Source organism: Hippoglossus hippoglossus, chromosome 22, assembly GCF_009819705.1.
Source record: "Hippoglossus hippoglossus isolate fHipHip1 chromosome 22, fHipHip1.pri, whole genome shotgun sequence".
NCBI lineage: Eukaryota > Metazoa > Chordata > Actinopteri > Pleuronectiformes > Pleuronectidae > Hippoglossus > Hippoglossus hippoglossus.
Window position 1 is genome coordinate 9205276 of NC_047172.1, and position 22800 is coordinate 9228075.

The following is a 22800-nucleotide window of genomic DNA, read 5'->3' on the forward strand; positions in this document are numbered from 1 at the left end:
ATTCATTTCATGTGAGTTTGTAAGCCTGTGAATTCAAGTATCTTACAGTGTAAGATAGTACTAACATAGGTAGTAAAAAAAAAAAAAAATGCTGTAACCCCTTGCATGTAATTGAACAGATAATGTGGTTAATTAGCGTAACAGTCGATAACTCATTATGAGGATAAAAGTGTTTTCTGTCAAACTTTGTAATACACACTGTCGTCCTCTGTAAGTCCAATCGTTATCAACACCAAACTAATTTTACGCCAATGACGCAAACACTTTTAATCAAACTGCTCTTGCATATGTGAGTGTGGAGGCTTCATCTGAAGAGGAGCAGATCAACATGAAGTTCAACCAAGCAGACGTGTGTAACACTGATGTTTTATCTTCAGGGTTATCGAACATATTGACATGTTTCACTGGGTCTGTTTGTTTGGGTCACGTTGAATTGATTTGGCAAAGTATAGCTCTGTAGCTTTAGCAACGTTAGCTCGATAGCTAGCCAACAGCAAAGGTTTTGTTTTTGACCAAACTGGTTTTAAGGTCACCTTATAGCCACTTTATTTAACTTCATTTGAAATGTTACTAAAATAGGCTAGCGTGTTAGCAGCACACCCGTTTGCTAGTCTTTTTAAAAATGAATAAAGTACTGTATGTTCCCTTAGACTCAATTGAGTGCAGCAGAAATAGCCAGTAAGGAAACATCATTACATCACCTCGCTAGTTACAGTGTGAGCATGTAGCTAAGTTGTGTTTAATTGTGGTGTTGCCGTACAAAAGATCAGACTGGAGATTCCACTCTCTCAGCCAATGGTGAGGACTTGTGTTATGTTTTCTATGTTTGTTTGTCACCAGGATTATGTAAAAACTACCTCAGGGATTTCCAGGAAACTTGGTGCTGGGATGGGACCGATGGGCCGAGAAAGAACACGTCAAACTTTTGCACGGATAAACAATAAAACGGCGTTTCCAGGAATTTTGTGTCACTTTCTTCAACATCCTGAGATTTGGGGCGGTTTTTGATAATTATAACCAACTTCCTAAGGAATATTTCAGGGATTTCTCTCCCTCCATTAGTTTATGTCATATTTTTATATTTTACCAGTGACATTGGTTTTGTCTTTTTGTTTTACAGGCACTTGTCATTGGTGATTGAGGATCAGTCAAACAACAACTGGGAGAGTAGTGAGGCCAGGTATGAGGAAAAATGTTTAGACTAAATTTTGAATTTCCAGATTAAGTCGAACTTTTAAGAATCAAACTGCTCACCATACATGACGGCCTCTAAAATCACTACAGATGAATTGGTAAAGTTGTACCACAGAATCAATTGTAGTAACAAGGAAATTCTTTAAAATTGAATAGATTGTACCAACAACTGTGTCGCTTCAAAATAAGAAACCACATCTGCTCGGAAGAGGCGGACGCATGTGTGCAAACCATACGGTGCTAACTGAAATCACTGGTCATGAACAAATGAAAGTGTATGAAGAGCTCCACCGACGCGCCAAGGATGTAACTCCAATTGAATTTGAGTTGTCAATTTCAATTGGAGTTTATAATTGAAATTCCCAAATAAAAACTCCCTCTGATTTAGATTCAACTTTAGTCACTACATTCTGTCTTTATTGTCAAAGTGCAGAATGAAAAAAATGTACGAATTTAATTCTGAAGTATATCTAAAGTAGTGGAGGATGTATTATCCTCTATACCCTTAAAAATCTATCAATTATGTTAATATTATTCAGACAAATTTAATTCATTTGTGTGTTAACAATAGCGGTATATTTTTTATTTTAATTTTCTTTTTTTGTGTAAATAAAGAGTAACATGCTTGCATATCCTGTAAAGTTGCCGTGAAAACTACAGTTATCATACAGTCATATTGTAATCCAATATTTAGTGTTAGTGCTATTAAAATTAAATTACAGTATGTATTGTAACATAACTGTAAAGTGCTTGAGCCTGTAGTATTTACTTAAGGTACAAATTTAACTAATTAAAAAACGAACTGTATGATAAATACACAGGACAGGAAACATCTTTATCTTGAATGAAGTATTCTCCTTATGTTTCTCATGTAACAATATGTAATCAGGATCTAGAACAACTCAGGCTGTGTAACAACAAGTGGGCAGATAACACATCGTCTGACTAGTTATGCAAACTCCAAGTCTTTCAACATAGGGCATGAAAGTGATTTGAAGAGTTCTAAGAAAAAGATCTTTAACTAACATAGAGCGAAAACGGATTACGATTTGTTTTCCTCTATCAAGGGGCCTGTTCAGAAACCTTTGAGGAACACATTGCTGTGATTATTTGGCTCATCCGTTTCCTCCTGTTTTTGATATTGCATGTCAATGTCCCTTAAAACCACTGGTTACACTCTTATATGCATGTACTTTTGTGAATGAGAGTATTTATTGCTGGATTAGGTATAAAAAAACAAATCTATAAAGCTCACTTCCTCTAAAGCTCACTAACGGACATGTTACATTATGTTTCTTTGATCTGTACGGAAACCAAGATGTAAAAAATGATTTGGCTTAATTGACCCTGTCCCTTTTTCCGGGAAAGTAGGAACTGCTTCTTCACTCTGACAAATGAGCAACAAATCTGATTATCATGTCTGTCATGTCAGCTCAAAGAGGCTCAGACTGGCTGCTGGGGATGTTGTTGAGTCATCCTCAAGGGAATAAGTCACCACCTCTTGAATGAAAGAGTTTACATAACTGGCTGAGACATCTGGCGTCCCAGGTCCGAACTCAAAGGAAACCACAGAGTTTTCTGGATTTTCTTCTCTGTACATGTTTATCACAACATAACAGAAGAATAATGTGTTTCTATAAAACACGCATATAACTTCATCTGCGCACTAAATGCATTGTTACAACGGAGTAATTATTACGTTATTTAACGTTTAAGCTGTAAGTGCTTCAGAGAAATGAGCGTAGGGCTTGTTTCCTTAGAAAAACAGGTACTTTCCAATAAGACACCTTTTATATATCATTAATCAAAGCTCCCAACTTTTCTGGACCAAAATTTATTTAATTACTTACAACTTTAAATATTTGATTAATGATATATATAACTACAGGGTTAAACGCTTATCACAAAGTGAAAACTCCCAAGAACATAGGGATTTTATTTTATAACCTCCTTATACCAAATATTTCCTTGTTATTGTCTCACTTCTGTAACCGGTAAAGCGTTTATTAATCATTAATATAGCACTGTATCAAGGATGCCTTATTAGCAAGGGATTCCAAAATCAGGATATTATTCTTTTATTTCATTGTCAAAATAAAGAGTTGTTCTTTATGGCAATCAAATAAGGTGAATAGTTGACTATATAGTATATTATGTTATATATTTGTTTTGCAGGTCAGGTTAGGACGTAAGCATCAGACAAGGCAACAGGAAGTTTCATTAAACAAGTAAGTTACACTGAAACGATTTTGCCTGATAAGGCATATTTGCTGATTAGCCAATGAGAGTGTGTAATTGCAATAAAACAATTTCAGAACAGCGTGAAATTAAGCTAACTGTAAAGTCAAGCACAGAGTTTCTTCATGAAAATGGAAATCAACTGACTGGTCAAGTGCAGCTCCGGAGCAAAACAGTCTTAACATGATTTGGATGTTAAATTGAGACATGTGGGCAGAATCAAGGCCGGACAACACATAAAACAATCTGATCAGTAAAAATAAAAATGTAACAGTCCAGTATAAGACGCCCTGTCTCCAGCATGTATACTTGCACCGGCTTCCCTCACTACCCCTGTGGTAAAGCCCAGGACAGATTTACTGAACACTGAAGAGCCACCTCAACTGTAACAAAGTGAGACCTTGGGAAACGGTGGGAGCAGAGCAACATGTCCAATCCCATGACAGACATTCATGTTAACTCGATCAAATGCTTGGACACACTGGTGCTGTTATGTGAGCCTCAGCACGACGCTAATAAGCTGAATTAATTCGAGTCACAACTTTGGATAACTGAAAACAGCTGATGTTTTCTCCACCGATTACTGCAGCCTAACTCCCGAGGCCTGATGCAATATAATGAAATAACACACGCAGGGGGGGTCTCTCTGAGTCCGTCTGCATGTGGGTACATGTTCCATCTTTTTTTTTTGCAACCGGGCATCAAATATAAGTTTATGAAAGAAATTGGAAATCGCATGAATGTGTTTTTTTTTTAATGCTTTGCCAAAGTTTTTTGCTCTGTGCATAAAATTAGATAAGAACACATGAAGAGCAGCAGACTTCTGATATTGTTTTCGTTTTGAATTTCGACAGTATGTGAAAATGAAATCAGTCCACTTCGCATCATAACACTGTTGTGATTGGTGTCAGCAAAAGGAAAACTTCACAAATGAGATTAAGCCTGCCACGTTACAGAGATAATCATCTGACAATCAGATATGACAGCTATGTAAACATTTTTATTAAAGAGATGAACAGCAGAGAAACAGAAATCTGATTTGTATTTTACGTGATTATTTCATTTTTAAATACTCAAACAGGATTTTCTTTCACGTATTTAGAGAGAGTTATAGTGCTGTAGTTGAGCCATGATGGAAAATGCAGAAAGTAAAAATATATATATATATATCCCCCTTATTGTAACTCTGATCATGAAATAAAATGTTGTGCCAACACACACACTGCAGAAAAAAATGTGCATTTCCTTTTTAATTGCAAAAAAAGGATCTACACAAGAAAATCCGGTCATGAGGCGACAGAGGTAAAATATCTTTTTATTTATAGTTTCACTGATTTGATTAAGAATCCCTTAAATTCATGGTACATTCCCAATAAACAGTTTTCAATGCAGCACCGAGGAATGGAGGCCAAGTCAGATCACATGCTCAGTTGCTGACCGGTGAACCAGGGAGACGACATGTGAAGCTCACGAAACACCGTTTATGTATCAAAAAAAAAACATTTCGCTTCAATCCGAATCAGCTGACCAAAAAGAAATAACTAGATTTAAACAAGGACTTTCAGCTTGTAATTTTTGACTTTGGTAATAAAAACAAATGTCATGCTTTGACGAATGTCCACATTTTAAACTTCCCGGAAACTTCCCAGAATTGAAGCTGTTATAAATTATGAATGAAAATGAACAAATAAGATGATCAATTCCTTTATCCTTCTATCTATCTATCTATCTATCTATCTATCTATCTATCTATCTATCTATCTATCTATCTATCTATCTATCCATCTATCTATCTATCTATCCATCTATCTATCTATCTATCTATCTATCTATCTGTCTATCTATCTATCTGTCTGTCTGTCTGCCTATCAAATGGAATTCAATGTAAATGGCCTCATGTTTATTATCTTCACGAGCTCTTAGATATGGAACAGTCAAAGGAAACTACTGTTGTACCACTGACATCTGCTGGGCACAATGAATACTCAACTGACAGATACTCAGATTCTTTATCCAAGCAAGTCAATGTGCATTCAGAATAATGCTTAATTAAAATGAATAGAATAGTAAATTAGAGTGTAGAAAAGTATTTTCAGCAACATGTTTTAAGTTTGCAGGAGCCAGTGAGCAGCACTTGAGTGTTCTAACAGGTTTCAACTTGGTTAGGTCCATTAGTTAAAGTAGGAGATTCCCCTTTTTACCGAGTCACAAGATAAATCTGAGGTCACATCAGATGACGAAGGATGAAGGGAACGAATGAGGCTCTACTCAGAAATATCTATTAAAAGTTCTATATTTAGCCACTTTGGACCAAAAATAGTTATTGATTTCAAGATATAGTTGGTTTTGTAAAGGGACACAAGACATGTTTTTTTTGGTTTAATCTTTAATACTGGAGTAAAAAACTGTATTTCCTACTAAGATGTAGAGGATACAAGTATAGGACAATATTACTCTGAGGTAAAATACTTACAATAAATGTACTTTTAATACAAAGGTCATGTAGAAATTAGAGATAAAAGCATTCTCTGATTTATAATATCTAGTTCTACTCAAGTATTTCACATTTCACATCTGGTGTTTATATGTTGTTGTTTTTTTACTTGTCTGTATTCACTGTGGTATAAATGGAGAACTGTGCAGTGTCCATGTAAAACTTGTTTATCCTCTAGAGTAAAGTGTAAACTAGGTAAATTGTAACATTCCAGCCTTAAGCCTCAACTTCAGAGTCATGTGTCAGAGCTGAACACTGGAGGAGTCAGACTTGCTCAAAATAAAAGTCCCCTTTGAGATGCAAGGCCACAATGACTCAGACTCACAGAGGCTGATGGGAAATTACTAATCCACTGCTGTCTGTGGAAATACAGACACATCCCCTCAACATTTCAACCATTTAAATATAGTTCAGCTTCTTCTTCTGGCAGCCACTTGACAGTTGGTGGTTTCCCTCTGATCTGTTCATGAAACCGAAAGTCGGTTCCGATCACTGTGGCAGAGCAGAGTTGACTTCTGCGCGACTTCATCGTTTGTTATCTTGTACGACGGCTTCAGTTTCACCCGTTTGGAAGACAACATAACTGAAATACTTTCTGTGTCAGTGTGGGATGATCCCTGACTTTTATCTCACACATTTCCTTTTATTTCTCTTCATAACACCGTTCTCTTTTCACAACCGTTCACCATATGTGTTTTCAAACATAAAAACACAATTACTGGACTACAACAGCTGACCTGAGAATATGTAGAGAATAGTCAATTTATCATTCATCTTTACGATGAATCTTTGCAAGGCCTTATCTTACTGCACGTCACTCTGTGCCTCCATGTGACACAAGAGGAATGCAGAAAGTTTTGTTTCTGAAAAACCTTTCCTCTTAAAACCGGTGTCTCACTGATGGTTACCATTGAAATTAAAATCTCTCACTAGATTTCCCGTGGCCGTCACACTTCCCATTGGATTTCTATGATCAGCTTGTGCAACAGAAGGTGAATAAACCATTTTTACATAACTTACAAGTAAGGTTAATAATTCTGTTTCTATACTTTTTGATATTTAGTGTCCGTTTGAGGTCGGATCTGAATTTAAAAACCAGCACAGACAGGAAACCTCAACCTGAGATCGGAGGCCTGTTTACATTTACTCTTGCCCATGAAGGATTTGCAGTTAAAGTACTTTAAAATACCCGTTACACAATACTCTCCTGCTTTAAAAACGTGTTTGGTCAGTCATTAACCAGATTAAATGACCTGGCAGATCAACTCATCTAGAATTACATGATACTGAAAAGCCTGTTGTGCATATGGATTTCTCAAGCTGTGTGTTTTCCTGCTGTTTTGCAGCAGCTTGACTGAATCCAGTCGGCGTCTTCAGTCTGGCTCAGCTCCGGAGACTTAACACTCGACAAGTCCACACTTGTTTGAGTCTAATGAGACTTTTGATGTTTTTCATTTCAATTGTTTCGCTTCCATTTGTACACATAAATGTGAATCTACCAGAATACATTTTTAATTTGACTTGTCAGTTTCTATCTTCGTCACAGGGGAGTGAAATGGACAAAACAAAGTTCAGAAGATGAGGTCAGAATTAAGAAAAAGAAAGATTCAGACCCTATTCCAGATTTCAAATGTCTATATTTCACATATTAACTATGAAAATGAGCCTATGTATAAGGTGAACCAGTATATGTGTACCTCACTCTGTGGAAATGAACAGGGACTGAAACCTTTGCACTTTTGCACATTTTTCCGAGTTTGCTGGATGTTATAGTCACAATATTCAGGCCTCTGCTCTCACTGTTGTACTTACAGCTTCCTTCTGCTGCCAGTGGCAACAAAAAATGGTTATTTCAAGTTTAACTCTTCCAAATCTTGTGATTTTCATGCTCATGTGACTGAATTAAAATATATTCTCCCTCTTTGTCCTCTTGCTCTCAGACATGAGGGACAGGCTAACACACCTTCACCAGGTGCAGAGTGACTCTGAGGGTTTCAGTGCAGTGGAGCTGGAGGACCTGTCAGGGCCAGGGGCCGCAGTATCACACTGTGACCAGGAGCTGGCTGGTGTCCTGCAGGAGGCCCAGGAGATACATCTGGAGATCCAGCAGATCCAGAATGACATCAGTGAGCTGAAAGATGTGAACTACCAGGCCTTAAACAAAACCACACACACCACCGCAAACAAGCGGGACTCCAATGCAATCGGGGCAGATGTTAAACGCAGGGGAGAAGCTGTGCTGCAGCGGCTGCACATGATGAACGCTCTCAGAGGGGAACTGGAGCATCAGCGTGGCAGCTCTGACCCCACAGCGCGTATCGCCCGGACACAGTACCAGTGGCTGAGCAGTGCTCTGCAGGAGGTGATGTGCAGCTACAACAACACAGAGATGAGCCACAGGGAGGCTTGTAAACGTCAGATCCAGAGGCAGATGGAGGTGGTGGGCAGGGAGGTGAGCGAGGAGGAGCTGGAGGAGATGATGGAGGGCGAGGAGTTGAACGTGTTCAGCGTCCAGGCCGAGGGCAAAACGGCCCGCTCTGCTTTACTGCAGATCGAGAGTCGTCACAAGGAGCTGCTGGACTTGCAGAAGAGGATGGAGGTCATCCAGGAGCTGTTCCTGGATGTGGCCCTGCTCGTAGAGGAGCAGGGGGCCGCCTTTGAAAGCATCCAGAAAAATGTCCAAAGTACTGGAGTGGCCATTCAGGATGTAGTATTCCAGCTGGATAGAGCCATTGCATCTGATAAGAGCAACCCCTTCAAGAAGCTGTTTTGTGGATGCTTCCCATGTTATTTCGCATAGGTGTGATGAGGGGCCAAAGGGTTTAGATAAAAGAACGACCCTTTAAAACACCGTCTGGAGCTGTCAGTGTGTAGATGATTGTGAGACTGTAGCTGAACTGCAGTTGTTTTCCAGATGTTGGTTCAGACACAGTGAGCACAGTCGATGGATCAGTGACAGTTGAACCACCTGAACATTGATGATGATGAGGTGAAGTTATTCCGGTTTCAAACTTCTTTCAAATGTCAAGTGAGTTAATGATAAACATAACACAACATACATGGCTCAGAGAGATTTAATAAACTAGTGATATGTATTATTCACAAACATCAGCAAATAACTTTGTAGTGTATTTAATAGTGAATCTAAAAGAAACTGGCTTAAAATTCTTGTATAATCAAAAGCCACTGGTGTAATGTAAATAATTGAACCCGAGCAAATGTACTGTGACCTCTGTACTTAGTAATGGTATCAATGTAGTACTTTTACTTATAATGACGTATTTTCACAGTCTGCACCAGGGGTGGATCTATGGGTGGGGTCCGGGGGCACTGGTCCCAGCGGAAATCTCATTGGTCCTTGAAGGGCCCCTGTGTCAGTAGTACATTTTTTTATATGTATATACAAATAAACTAGTCAGTTACTGATAATACAACAATAAATACAACAATAAATACAACAATAAATATGATAGTTTGTTGAGAATTTTTATTTTCTAAGCTTTTTGGAAGTACACAATTTCCAAAATGTATTTAATCATGTGTGTTTTTGTTTAAAGCCACAGAGCTTACAGTAAAATTAATGACTTAAATATTGACCTTACTGAAGCAGGATAGATATATAATTGACCGCTGTGTGTAAATCCATAAACAAAAGAAAGGAACAGAAAAGACAAGAAAAGCCTCAAACTCAAACACAAACCAGAGAAGTGGCGAAGAGTGTGAAATGCAAAGGAGGCGTGATCTTCCGTGTTAGTACCTGCTGCAGCCTGTCTGACTCACACACAGCGTCGCTCCGAGGTAATGTGTGTGTGTGTGTGTGTGTGTGTGTGTGTGTGTGTGTGTGTGTGTGTGTGTGTGTGTGTGAGAGAGAGAGAGAGAGAGAGAGAGAGAGCGTGTGTGTGTGTGTGTGGGGACAGAGAGAGACCTCCTGAAACACACTTTGACTCTTGTACATGTTGAAATGTGCTCTTATAACGGAGAGAAAAAGAGGAAATTAGCGTCTCTGTGGTCTCCTCTCCTGCTTCATCGACTTTGTACCATAGCACCACTGGAGGAGAACACAACAAGGTAAGTGCCCACTGTTGTATGAGGCTCTTGTACACACCTACAGACCTGATAATGAAAAATAGACTCAGATAATCGATCAAGTGAATTGTGGATCAGTAACTCATCACAGACGGATTTCTGTAACAGCTTGTTGTCAGTTTTTCCTTTTCCCTCATGTTGCTGGCTTTTCATCACCATTGACGCTGTACGGTTTATTAGTGAGATTATTTCCCGTTATTCTTATCACTTTACTTCTATTAAACAAATGAGCTTAACAGGAACTAAGAGTCTCAAGTCGACGCCCTGTAATTGATTTGAAGGTTCTGAGTTGAGGAAGTTACTCAGCAGCTTCCTTCAGAGCAGTTTACACATAGACAGGTCCGTCTCTCTATAGAAAACACATCTAACACTGCAATGAATCAGTCTTCAACAAATGGCTCTAGAATGCATAGTTTTCAATTAGGTCTCTGTATTCAAGTTTCCAAGTCTCACTATAGGATATGTGCACATATTTATTTATTATTAAAAATCCTTAAGATAATAACTCATAGAAATTACAATATCAAAAGAAAGAAGGTACTTATGGTCATATAAATATGCTGCTGAGCCTGTTGATGAGTACGTCTCTTTTCATGCAGTTTGCCTCATCCTGTGGTTCCCAACCAGGGGTTAGACTGCTCCAAATGAAACCCATTTAAATCTGAGGGGTCGTGACTGGATATGTGAGAGAGAAAAGAATTGAAAATGATGTCAAATTTGGGGGTTGATCTCCTGGACTTAGTTGGAGCCGCTAACCTTCTGGAGTCTCTGGTAACTGCTCAGGGGGGAAATAAATAGTCTAGCACAGAGTCCCTCATAAAATGACAACTTGTGTAAAAGTGTCAATAAAGAGGATATAATGTGTAATATAATACATTTCAGAGGTGCTGTTGTTTGTTGTGCAATCCTACACACAAACAAACCAACAAACAATAAAACGGGTGTAAACATAACCTCCTTGGCAGAGGTAATGCAACTTGGTCACGGCCGGACTAGCAAATTCTAAGGGTTATCAAATCTGCCAAACTGCAACTATAAAACTGACAAATTAACCTCTAATTTCTAATTTGTTGAATTAGTCCAACTGGTAGGGGGTTTTGTTATGCTTTACAGAGAAAAGCTTTAGCTATTTAATTATTATATTCCAAAATGTCCAACTATTTCTGTTACGAGGTCAGTAAAAGTTCCTGACTCCTCTTGCAGGTGAGATGAGGGACCGGATATGTGAGCTGCAGACAGCCACCTCCAAGTCTGCAGAGGAGGAGCGGAGTGATGAGGAGAACCACAGCCCTGAGGATGAGGAGCACCTGGAGCAACATGCCATCGTGTTTGAGGCAGAGGACCTAATGGCCGGCATCTACAAGGAGGCCCAGGCCATGAGGAAGGAGATGTTGCTGTTCAAAATGGACGTGAAGCGTCTCGGGAAGCAGAACACCAGGTTCCTCACATCCGTCAGGAGGATAAGCAGCATCAAGCGGGACTCCAACGCTCTGGGCCGGGACATCAAGGCCCGAGGGGAGGCCATTTACGCTCGGCTGGAGAAGATGGGGAAGCTCAGCAAGCAACTGGAGGAGGAAAACGGATCTACCTCAGCTATAGCTCGCATGGTGCGTTCGCAGTACGTGTCTCTGACCAACGCCTTCCACGGCACCATGTCCGAGTACAACGAGGCCGAGATGGTGCAGAGGGAGAACTGCAAGACGCGCATCCAGAGGCAGGCGGAGATCATGGGCAAGGAGGTGAGCAGGGAGCAGATAGACGAGATGATCGAGACGGGCAAGTGGAACGTCTTCTCTGACAACCTCCTCCTGGATGGAAAATCCGCCAGGTCGGCGCTCAACGAGATCGAGAACCGCCACAAGGAGCTCCTGGAGCTGGAGGGCCGCATCAGGGACATTCACGAGCTCTTCTTCCAGATGGCCATGCTGGTGGAGGAGCAGGGCTGCATGATGAACAACATCGAGGCCAACGTCGGTGCGACTGAGGACTACGTCGTCAAGGCTTCGGCTCAGATCAAGCAGGCCGTGAAATACAAGAGAAACAATCCGTGCAAGAAACTCTTCTGCTGTTGCTTCCCCTGCTGCAAATGAGGCAACAGGTTTTCTTCATCAAACTCTTGAGTCTAGATTAAAAATCCTATATAATATTTTGTTATTTTACTCTGTGACTCCATTTTCAAGCAGCAGCGATGTTAAAATTTCCCACCCGTCAATTATTTTTCTTTACTGGGCCGGTTTCAAACCACAAATTCATATGCAAACAGTGTTTAGTGAGATATGGTTTTACATTTCCTGATTGTTACTGAGTACAGTTGCATGATCAGACATCTAAGCTGTCATTTTAATGCACAACCCTCAGCCTTCTTTCCCTTTAGCTGTCAGCTTTGTAAGTTGTGTTGCAAGATATTTAAGTGATGAAAAATATTATATACTTATTAATAAATGTCTCCTATAGCAGCTTGTTTTAACAGCCTGAATGTAAATCTATTGCTGGAAAGTGGAACTCAATGTAAACCAGTTTCTGTTTACAGCCATTGCCTTGATCTAAAACACACAGCTGCTGATTGTGGTTAGCAGGCGAGGAAAGACAGATCAGTGTGGATTGTGTAATATGTGTGTAGTTATCACCAGCTACAGGCCGAGAGCTTTGGGCTTCCGAATTTTTTTTTTTTTTTTTGTGTTACTTTTGGTGCTCTTATTGTGTATTTTATTTTTTTTTTTCTTTCTTATTCAACTCAATCATATTCACTTCTGCCCCGGAGGTTTTATGTTTTCATCTGTTTGTCTGTTAGTTAGTAAGTTCTACACTTTAATTTAAACTTTAAATGAATTGTGACAAACTGTGAACAGGAAACCTTCTATCTCATATATCTGTGGCTTCAGTTGTCTGCTTTTTTAATTAATTTTGTCCACAGAGAAGGTCTGCGTTTGTTTGTTAGCAGGATTACGCACAAACTACTCAACCTATTGCCATTACATTTTATGGAGGGGTGAAGCAGGACCCAAGGAAGAACCATTAAAATGTTGGTGTGGATTTGGATCAGGGGGTTGGATCTTGGAATTATTTTTTCACTTTCTTTAACATTGCAAGATAAGGTGTTTTTTAAACAGTTTCATAGATTTCTCAGAGAATAACTCATGGATCTTGATGAAAATGATGAAAAAGGGGACTGATATTTATGAGTTTGTGCAATTTGATGCAGATCCAATTGAATCCTGGTCTGTATTATTTAAATGTGGTTCCATAATGAGACCTGTTCAGGTTTCCACTGATTTTCCTTTGTGTGTACATTAAGGCACAGCGACAACAGAAGAGAGAAAAGGAAAGTAGGACTTCATGTTTGCACAGCCGGCCGTGTCCCGCTGTACCGTCAGTGTAAAGATAATGAAACTAAAGAGACCTTTGTATTTTCTGTATGACACAGAGCCTGCAGTTAGTACCTGGTGAACTGAAGCTGAGATCCTCTGTGACTGGGACCATTTTACACAACATGAGAGACACTGCTGCCTCTTCTCAGTGTTGCAATGGGTGTGCAATGATTGCACTTCCTCAGCAGCACTGTGTGGTTTGTGTGTGTGTGTGTGTGTGAGTGTGTGTGAGTGGGGGGCATGTTAACAGCAGCATGACTGGCTGTATTTGCACTGTGGCGTCATGGATCTACTCAGGTAGACTCATCTCACATGGTTGTTAGTCATGTGTCTGACTGATCCTGATGATCCTTGTAGTCAGTCATGGGTACAAACCAGGATGGCCGAGTGGTTAAGGCGTTGGACTTAAGATCCAATGGACAATAGTCCTCGTGGGTTCAAACCCCACTCCTGGTAACTGGTGTGCTTTTTACACTCATCACCTTCACTGCATCTAAAGAAAGAAGACTCCATGAGGTGTTTTGGAAACATCTGAATACTCTGCCTTTCTCGACAGACTGTTTAAAGGGATAGTTCACCGAAATATGTATTAACCTATTATCTACCCACCAATTTGCCGACAGAAGGGTGGGTGAAGTGTATGAGTCCACAAAACCCTTTTGGAGTTTCAGGGGTAAACAGCGTTGCAGCCAAATTTGATACAATTGAAGTAACTGGTGACCACTTCTTCAAGTTTTTAGTCTAAATGTTCTCAGTGATGCTCACACGAACACAGCTCCGGAGATGGATAGGCATTTTATAAATTTTTGTCTTCCTATTTTATGTTTTGAAGAAGTGGTCACCATTGACTTCAATTGTCGGGTTCGTTTGTGACTAAACGTTCTGAAGCAGTTGCTAATTATAGCAATGTGTTAATTTTCTAGGCTGATTTTATGTAACACCCACCACAGACAATCAACAAAGCTTTACAGCTTCAAAACCCACAGAGGGGGAAACACCCGAACTCAGCTGACAAACTGTTCCAAGTTGATACTTTGTTTCCCTTTAGGGAGTTTGGGGATAAATAAAGGCAGCACATGTCACTGTGACTGCATTATCTTGTCCAAATGTAGACAAATCTGTGGCCCCCAACCCCAAATTTCCAAAGGACGTGGTTCATTAGGCTACTGCGTTGTTTTTGAGTTAACAACAGAAAACAGCTATTTTGCTTTTGATTGTTTTATCTGAAATGATTTACACCAACAATTGAACATTTTTTTTTTTTTTTACAACGTAGGACAAGACGAAAAAAATTACATTTGAAATGCCTTGAAATGTTTTGTCTTCTTGTTTTATCCTTATACAATATATCAGTATGTAACTAAAACACAATAGTGGAGGAATAAGCTACTGAAACATTTCCTCCTCTGTATGAATATCTTTTGTTTTTAACGGGAGAAGGTGAACTTGTGGTGTTCTGGCGCCATCTAGCTGTCCACTAATGCATCAATAGTAATCTATCACTTCTCCCATTTAAATAAGGCAGTGAACCACCTCCGCCTACAATAACTGGACAGATAAAACCCTGCATTAGTATTCAACAACTTGAATCTTAATCCACACACAGGATTCAAACTCCTGAAACGTTACTGTGCTGAACGATTAGAGCGATGGGGGGGCACTAGGACCCAGACCCAATTCAGCAAATGAAGGTGGGAGCCCCTCAGCAGTTGATGAGAACAGGTGTGTCAGCATTCATTCCTGCTCCTGTGATCACGCCGGGGCACGTGACGCCTCGTGGTAAACCAAACAAACCTTTTGGTGTTTTAATTTGAAATGTGGGATTGTTGGCGTATTTTTTATTTAAATATATAAATTATTGGAGTTTTACGACTACAAAGTGTGGGTCTGCCAACACTTTATTGTTTCTTTTGTAAAGGGTCATAACAGTCCAGGCGTAGCGGCACTGGTGAGGTATGAGAATGTCTGTTACTATTAAGCTGTGTTAGGTGGTTAGACTGAAATGTGCTGTGTTCATTTCACAGGCAAAGTGCTGGTTGCTGTTTTTATATTGTTTTATTTCCTGTATTTTAGTAAGCATAGTGTTAATTTATGTTTTATGTTCATTGTATGCACCTATATACCAAGGCAAATTCCAGGTAGGTGTAAACCTACTTGGCAATAAATACTTCTGATTCTGATTTACCATTTTATTGTTTTTATTGCTGCAGCTGTTGTTGGCCCAGTCCCGGAGTCGGTTGGTGCAGTGGGAGTTCATCTGTTGATTTGTGGTTATTATCAATTGGGGTTTGCTTCGGCACTGGTAGTGGTTTGGGTGATTTCTGATGGGGGAGGAAGGGTTTTACATGTGTATAGTTTTTGTTACTCACTGATGGCACACACCACCGTATCAACTTTTAATTTCTTTTATAGAACTGATGTGAAGTGATTATAATAAACCGGCCTGTTAGGCACACAGCTGTTGGCTTTAGCATTGAAGTTCAACTGTATTTACATCTACGACAAGACAGGGCTCACAAGTTAATTGTTTTGTTTACTTTCTAGACCACCAGCAGGATAAAACCTATATATACACCTCGTCCTTTGTCACATGAGCCACTTGGCTGATGCAACCTACTTAGCATGAAATGTTTCCCCTTTGCAGTCCCATAACGTTTAGGGAGCTTTAATCAAAAGTGAGAATATTAAACTTTAGTCCCTCAATGAATCTGTGTGACACAAATGTTCCAGTGTGACCCATTAGTGAGTTGTGTGTTCGCACAGCGGTGGAAACGGCTGCAATAAACTGAACAAGTTGTAGAGCTGAAAAAGAAGCATCAACATTTTAAAAACCGAGAGCCTGTTTATTAAAATGCTTCAAAATTCAAACAGGTGAAGCTGGCATATCTTGGTGAAAAACACACACTCATTCAGCAGGAGTGAAAAAAATAATTCTGATGAAATTCTGATACACTCCAGGTGCCTGCAAAGACCTGTCTGCATTGAAGTAAAAGAAAAACAAGAGTGTGCTGCAGATGACAAACATTTAGTGATTTATAGCTCGGGTTCCCCATTCCACTTCATCAAATTTAAAAAAGGTTAAAACTTGAGGAATGAGGAAGGCTATCGGATCTGACTGAAATTCATCATGATAGAAGATTTATTTTTATGTAACAGTTCATACGAAAATATATTCGAAACTGAGACGTGAACTAGTTAAACACGTCTGAAACTGGACTGACAGATTCATTTTCAAAAGACATCAAACTCGCATGCAGAGAAAAAAAACCCTCAGCATCCTGATTTCTAATGTTACAGTACATACCTTCATGTGCAAATCAATATTCCAAATACAAATCCAGACATTACAGATTCTGTCTCTTTCCAAATAAAAGTACCAGTACAAAAATAAGAAATAAACCAAAACTCAGGTCAGGACTTATTAGAATAAAAAGGAACAGATTAAACATTGCTTGGGCTTTAAATCAGACTTCAAAACTATCAAACAATTTTTTTTTGCCCCTCAAAGGAACATTATTTTTAACCAGTTATCAGTTTGTTGTGACAGAATGTAATCTACTTAACGTGTTCATGTGTCGTTAGACCTAAATACCAAATCCAAACGATTTTGATCACTCCATGTTTTTAAAGAACATTCGAACAGCTGACGTCCTAGTTCAGTTATTCCCGATTGGACGACAAACCTGAAAACATGTCATTTGTTAGTCGAGCACTGCAACACACACACACACACACTGTTACGTTATAATAATACTGAGTGGTACACCAGTCGGTTGTAAGACCCCACAAGAATCAAGTCAGCGTGTCCTTCTGAGCTATTTTGTTGAGCGCACACATAATCTGCTGCGAGACAAAGGTAACCCTGAGACACCAAAACATTTCAACACAGTGGACATGTAGTGCCATAAACCTACACGCATGATAAATAATGAATGTGAACATAACTAGTTATGCTAGTTACTGGAGGGAAGTGTGCGTGTCTGCTTTAGTCATAAACACCTGACCTGCAGGTGTGTCTGAGGTCTGACACTGAGGGAGGGAAACAAAGTTTCCTCGTCATCGTCCACAGTCGCTGATGGATTCTTATATCCGCTGCGTTCACTCTTCTGTCACTTGCTACATTTAGATTTTCTGAGAAAACACCTCTCATTCTGACTAATAGGCCAGCTCATTGGTCAGATGAGAGGAGAAGAGAAGAGGAACCACCTTTTGTTACTGCCATAACGTCAGCGCCACATACCAAACCACAAAACCCTTCTGCTGAGTCACATCAACACCCGCAGTGATACAGCTTGATCATCCTGCACAATGGGTGGACAGTGGGCAGAGCTAACACAGATGTTTGGTCAGTCGTAATATGTAGAATTAAAGCCATGAATTCTATGAGCTCTAAGCAGCACACACACACACACACCATCACTCACTATCAGGATACAATATAAAAACCGTGCAAGATACCAGTAAACTGTTACAGCTGGAAGCAGTAAAGAAATCTCACTGAGATGTTCTCAACGACCCCAAGACTAGAAAATCAAGTGTATCGCAATTTAAGGCTCTACTCTTACCTCCAGTGTAGCACAGTACTGACTTATCAATATAAAAATAAAAAAAATCTACATCATAACATCTGATTATTTACACTATGTCAGAGTAGATAATAGTAGAACTTCAGTACAATGGTATTAATAAATCCCTCATAAAATACAAGGCTAGTATTAAATTTGATTGTGACCATCCTGATCTGTGATTGCAGGAAAGTCGACCACAACTGACTTTGTCTTATTTATAGGAGTGAACCAAATAACATCCAACCAGAAGTCTGTTTGTAATCTTTTTAAGGCTGGAAGAAACTAACATCTGTAAACACAGAAAACACTGGAGGAACTCTGATGGTCTCAGAAATGTCCTAACACGGACTTCTTCGCTTATGCTACTGGTTTGAGAACTGAACGTAAACACCTCCCCTCTTTCGTGAGCTCTCTGGTGAAACACATGCACGGCAGAGGGATGGCCTCCTCCCGGCGGGTGATCGTGTTGAACTTGCACTTCTTGAGGTGGTCGGCCATGCTGGCGATGTTGGCGAACTTCCATTCGTTCACTGTACCGAAAGCCGTGCTGAATCTCCACACCTGAACGAAAAACAGGATTGATCCGTTACTTTTCATGCAGTGAGCACAATTAAACATTGTTTCCACACAACAGATTAGTGAGACTGCTATAAAATATGTGCAAAAAGACCAACCTTATCTGTGATCTGCCATGAATTAGAACCATCAGCACGCCGTTTCTTCTCCCACAGCAGGACGACCATGCCACGCATCTGGAGCAGACTGGCGCACACATCCCTCATGGTGCGGGACGCCCTGGATAGTTGGCACAAGCTGAAACTGTCCAGGAAGCTTGCTACATGTTGCAAAACCTCGAATGGAAGACCGCTGAACTGATCGCACTGATCAACAAAGTGGCAGGTGTTTCTTGGGAAGTTTTCTCCAGTTCTTAAAGGTAGACCAGGTCTAACCCCAAAAGAGCCGAGGTGCCTGTCGTGGATTATTCGGAAGCCCTGTACCGACGGGCAGAATCGTCTTTGGGAGTAGGTGCAGCCATAGTAGGCCAAGGGGCAGCGTTGTTCCATCCAGCCATTAAGTCCAGCGTGGATATCTCCGTGTACGTTTTTGAAATGAGACGCAAACTCGTCCCTCCGAAACAACTGCCCACACACAAAAGTGAACATGGAGCGTTGTTTGGTTTGGTATCGAGCCACACATTCGAGCACCAGGTCCAGCCTGAGAGTGTGGAAGGGGCTGGGGTTGGAAAGCTGTGGGCTGGCGTGATCACAGGCGGAGGCTGAAGCAATGTCCCCCACCATGGTGTTGGTAGCAAGAATGGCTGAAGGGAAGGAGAACGTCTGAGTACCAAAGTCAATGTGATAGCCATCAACAAATCTGCTGTCGGAGATGCCTCTGCCTCCTGGAGAATCACCGAGGCAAAAGAGCAGAGCTGCAGTGATGAGGTCGATGCCGTGGAGACCCAAGGGGTCGTCTGCTACCTCCAGGTCAGACGTATCAACTGACTTGTCCTCCATCTTTGCTCGAAACAAGTATGGGTCTGACAGCAGAGCCCGACGTCCATTAAATGTAAACATGCTAATACCTCTAAGGACTTCTACATTCTGTAGTTTACGCTCCAAGCACCTATACCTGAGTTCACTGGGTAAGTGTTGCACTTGCAAGAAGTTATTTCTCACATGATCGGACAGCAGCAATGGCATAGGGGGTGAGAGTGGTGCTTGTTGGGGCACAGGAGGCCCCAGAGCTACGAGGGGCATGTAATTCTGAGGCATCTCTGGCCAGATGAGGTTGGAATCATTAACTGGCTCCTGGATAATATCTTCCTTTTCCTCAAAAAACAACTCTACAAAATCATTTTCTTGTCCCCAGCCAATTCCATCTTCTTCTCTATGTGTGTTCACAGCAAAGTCGACCCCACCCACTGCTCCAAGCTCACACTCTGAATCAGAGTCGCTCTCCTGCATATCTACATTCTTTCCACCCTCTGCAACATAAACATTATGGTTATCACCATTTTCTCCGTTGTGGAGGGCTCCATTCTTATCAGTCTTTTCCCCATTTAGATTCCCAACAATTACATCAATATCCGCAGAATTAGTGAGGATGTCCAGAGCCGCTGCCAAATTTCTACTAGTCTCTGACGAGGGGCTGTACAGCTCAGTATAGGGCTCCGCTTCCATTTCCACAGTTCTATTACCTAACACTGTCTCTGGTAAACATGACGCTGTTGCCATCTTGTCCTTTTCATCTGCTCCTTTAAATCCAATCTTCGACACAGTGGTCGTAACCTTCAGGGACTCTAAAAGCATCCGCTGGTCCTGCAGGGCCAAGGCCATGTCTAGCTGCTCCACCTCATCAACGTCTTTGCTCAAGTTCTCATAGGACTTGCGATCAGCATAGCTCACGGGCCAGCGGTTCCACTCCATCGTACAACACACTATACTTGCTGGGCAAGTCTCTAGGTGCTTCGCCATCCTGATCCTTGCAATTGAGAAGGGGCATCCAAACCCACTGTTGAGGCACGGCAGCCGCTCGTACGGACACAACAGGCGATGTTCCTCAAGTTTGCATGAGTGAAAAACTGCCCCGCAAACAAGCGGGCAGCACATGAGGTCGCAGGAAACCCCTGGTTCTGGTCTTACCATGCATCTTCTTTTGATGCATCTAAGGCAGTGGGGGTGCAGGTGCTCCATTTTCTCCCTGTGTTGCTCCGTGCCCGAGAGGGAAAAGGGGTGAGGTGTTCAACCCTGTAACAAAATTAGCAAAGTAACATTTTATTCACAGCTCTGGAGATATAACAATCGAGTCATGGTTACGGTAACATTAGTTTAGCACATGGAGTCCTCCGCTGGGGCACGCTGGTGTAACATTATCCCATAGAGATATATTCTGAGGTGCACACTGTCCCGACACACGTGAGCTCCAATGCCCTGTAACTCACCCCCACACATGTTTGCTCCCCGTCTGTGCCTGTTTACCACATATTCCGGCAGATCAGTATCATTTCACAACACCCTTCTTAGATTTCCTGGTGACACAAGTTCTTTGAAAGCTTCGGGGGCAAACCTGACCCCTCAACTTTAAGATCTCAGACCAGAGTTCGGTGACAAACCCTGAAGAATTCCAACTTGTTGTTCAAACTGTTTTCTCCCCCCCAGCCGCCACAGGCCGGTGAGGTAAATACCTCTGAAGCATTAGCCTCGGGTTTATTTTGGTGGTGTTGCTTGCGGAGGGGATAATGAGCACTGGGCTCAAAGGACACCAAACAATAAGTTAAAGTCTCACAACAATGCTGCAAGTCCACACAGGAGGACTATTGTTCTAAGTCCTTGCAGCCACTGCCAATAACAGCTAGCAGGCTAAATTACGCAGGCAAGGTTAGCAAACAGCTAAAAACACAAACAACTCAGAAGCCGGTTCTTCCAATTCCGCCCGTTTACGGTCGTATTACCGATTATACTCCTGCGCTGTGTACAAGTATAAAATGTTGTCATGACAACTGTGCGGCAGAAAGAGCGAAGTGTCAAGTCGCCGAAGTTTGTACAGTTAAACAAAAGAAACACAAACAACATGGCCAGCCAGCTAGCATTAGCAGCTACACTTCGTTAGCCTCGCTAGCTAGTCGCTGGTAGAAGCCGCTTACCCGAGTTACGGGGATTTCCCGGTGTTTGACTTGTATCTTCACTCGTGCTCGGCTCCGTGGTCTTCCACAGAAACACCGTCGCCACGTTATCTGCCGAGTCCGGAGCTCTTTTTCCGACAGGAGCCGGTGAATGTGCAGCTGCTGCGGCTCCGCTGCTTCTGCGTCTGTCGGTGTCTGTGTTGTTTGGTGCGGAGGGGCATGACGCAGCTTCTACGTCATCACGCAAAAGGACCAGTCAGGGCCGTGACAGACTGAAATAGACACAGAGGGAAAACCCCCAGTGACTGTTATATATATACACATCTACATATATACATATTTATAAATATATATTCTAAATGTATGTGATGATGCTTCTGAAGTTCAACGGGTGTAGACACCTGCCAGCAAATTAAATGGTTAATATATATATATAAACATGTATATAAGGAGAAAATCTGACTATTAAGGACACAAAATGATATAAGTATAATTAGATTAAGAAACATCCCTTTTCATTGCAAACTGTATGATTTATTCAATGTTTTACATATTTAGCTATTAGTTCCTACATTTATTTATTCATACTTGAGTCTTTTTTTTTTGTCCTTCATGTCAGAGGCGTTCTATTTATTTTACTGACCAACTCTTAGTATAACATACAACACCACACTGTTGTTTGTTTGTGTTTTTTTTTAGCTTAGCTTGACATCATAATGTCATGGTATTATCTATTTGTGTTGGTTAGAGATTGTTAGCAAACCCCATTTTGGAAATGAAATAAAGAAAATTATTTTATTTTAACAAACAACCAACAAAAGTTTCATGAGGCCGCCTTCACCAGTTTATTCTTTTATAAACAAACATATGTATAACCTGGAATTCCTGGTTAAATATCTATTATTGTCCCAACTCTCATTTCTCCTTAAAGGCCAAAAGACAAAGACAAAAATGACCAATGAACGGATCCTCGTATCAAGGATTAAAACCAACATTATCCCTTAAATAACATAGATAATAAAAATATTCCCACTGCAACTAAAACCCCTTTACTTATTGTATAAAAGGGACATAAAATGTATAGTTATATAATGTAGATTATAATTACAGATGTATTGCTGGGTAAGCAGTGTTTCAATGTTCATGATCATTTGCTTCTGAAAAGTAGTGAGGTTGAAGTTTAAAGAAGAATAAAATGGGAATATTCAAGCACAGTACAATGACCTACTT

At 40.8% G+C, this 22800-nt stretch overlaps 3 protein-coding genes, 1 long non-coding RNA gene and 1 other non-coding gene across 5 annotated transcripts; 4 read left to right on the top strand and 1 right to left on the bottom strand.

The window, feature by feature from the left end:
- Window positions 1–7868: 7868 nt before the first annotated feature.
- LOC117756507 (syntaxin-11-like) lies at window positions 7869–8726 on the top strand. Its single transcript, XM_034577053.1, has one exon. It carries the CDS (start codon window positions 7869–7871, stop codon window positions 8724–8726), a length of 858 nt encoding a protein of 285 aa, XP_034432944.1.
- Window positions 8727–9755: 1029 nt separating this feature from the next.
- stx11a (syntaxin 11a) lies at window positions 9756–12664 on the top strand. The gene is made up of 2 exons (XM_034576952.1): window positions 9756–9994; window positions 11216–12664. The coding sequence occupies exon 2, from the start codon at window positions 11221–11223 to the stop codon at window positions 12100–12102; it is 882 nt and encodes a 293-aa protein (XP_034432843.1). The 5' UTR covers window positions 9756–9994; window positions 11216–11220; the 3' UTR covers window positions 12103–12664.
- Window positions 12665–13753: 1089 nt separating this feature from the next.
- Window positions 13754–13836, top strand: trnal-uaa. The gene has a single exon. It is a non-coding gene; the product is annotated as a tRNA-Leu (tRNA).
- Window positions 13837–15386: 1550 nt separating this feature from the next.
- LOC117756074 lies at window positions 15387–16865 on the top strand. The gene is made up of 2 exons (XR_004612729.1): window positions 15387–15463; window positions 15718–16865. It is a non-coding gene; the product is annotated as an uncharacterized LOC117756074 (long non-coding RNA).
- On the bottom strand, window positions 16207–21781 carry fbxo30a (F-box protein 30a). Its single transcript, XM_034576380.1, has 3 exons — window positions 21592–21781; window positions 18623–20695; window positions 16207–18509 (listed from the first exon to the last, which is right to left on the bottom strand). Exons 2-3 carry the CDS (start codon window positions 20639–20641, stop codon window positions 18306–18308), a joined length of 2223 nt encoding a protein of 740 aa, XP_034432271.1. The 5' UTR covers window positions 20642–20695; window positions 21592–21781; the 3' UTR covers window positions 16207–18305.
- Window positions 21782–22800: the final 1019 nt, after the last annotated feature.

Coding starts and splice junctions, on each gene's coding strand:
- LOC117756507 (XM_034577053.1), top strand. CDS start 7,869: ATGAGGGACAGGCTAACACACCTTCACCAGGTGCAGAGTGACTCTGAG.
- stx11a (XM_034576952.1), top strand. CDS start 11,221: ATGAGGGACCGGATATGTGAGCTGCAGACAGCCACCTCCAAGTCTGCA.
- fbxo30a (XM_034576380.1), bottom strand. CDS start 20,641: ATGGAGCACCTGCACCCCCACTGCCTTAGATGCATCAAAAGAAGATGC. Junction 18,510..18,622: donor CATGGCAGATCACAGATAAG/GTTGGTCTTTTT, acceptor TTTTTCGTTCAG/GTGTGGAGATTCAGCACGGC.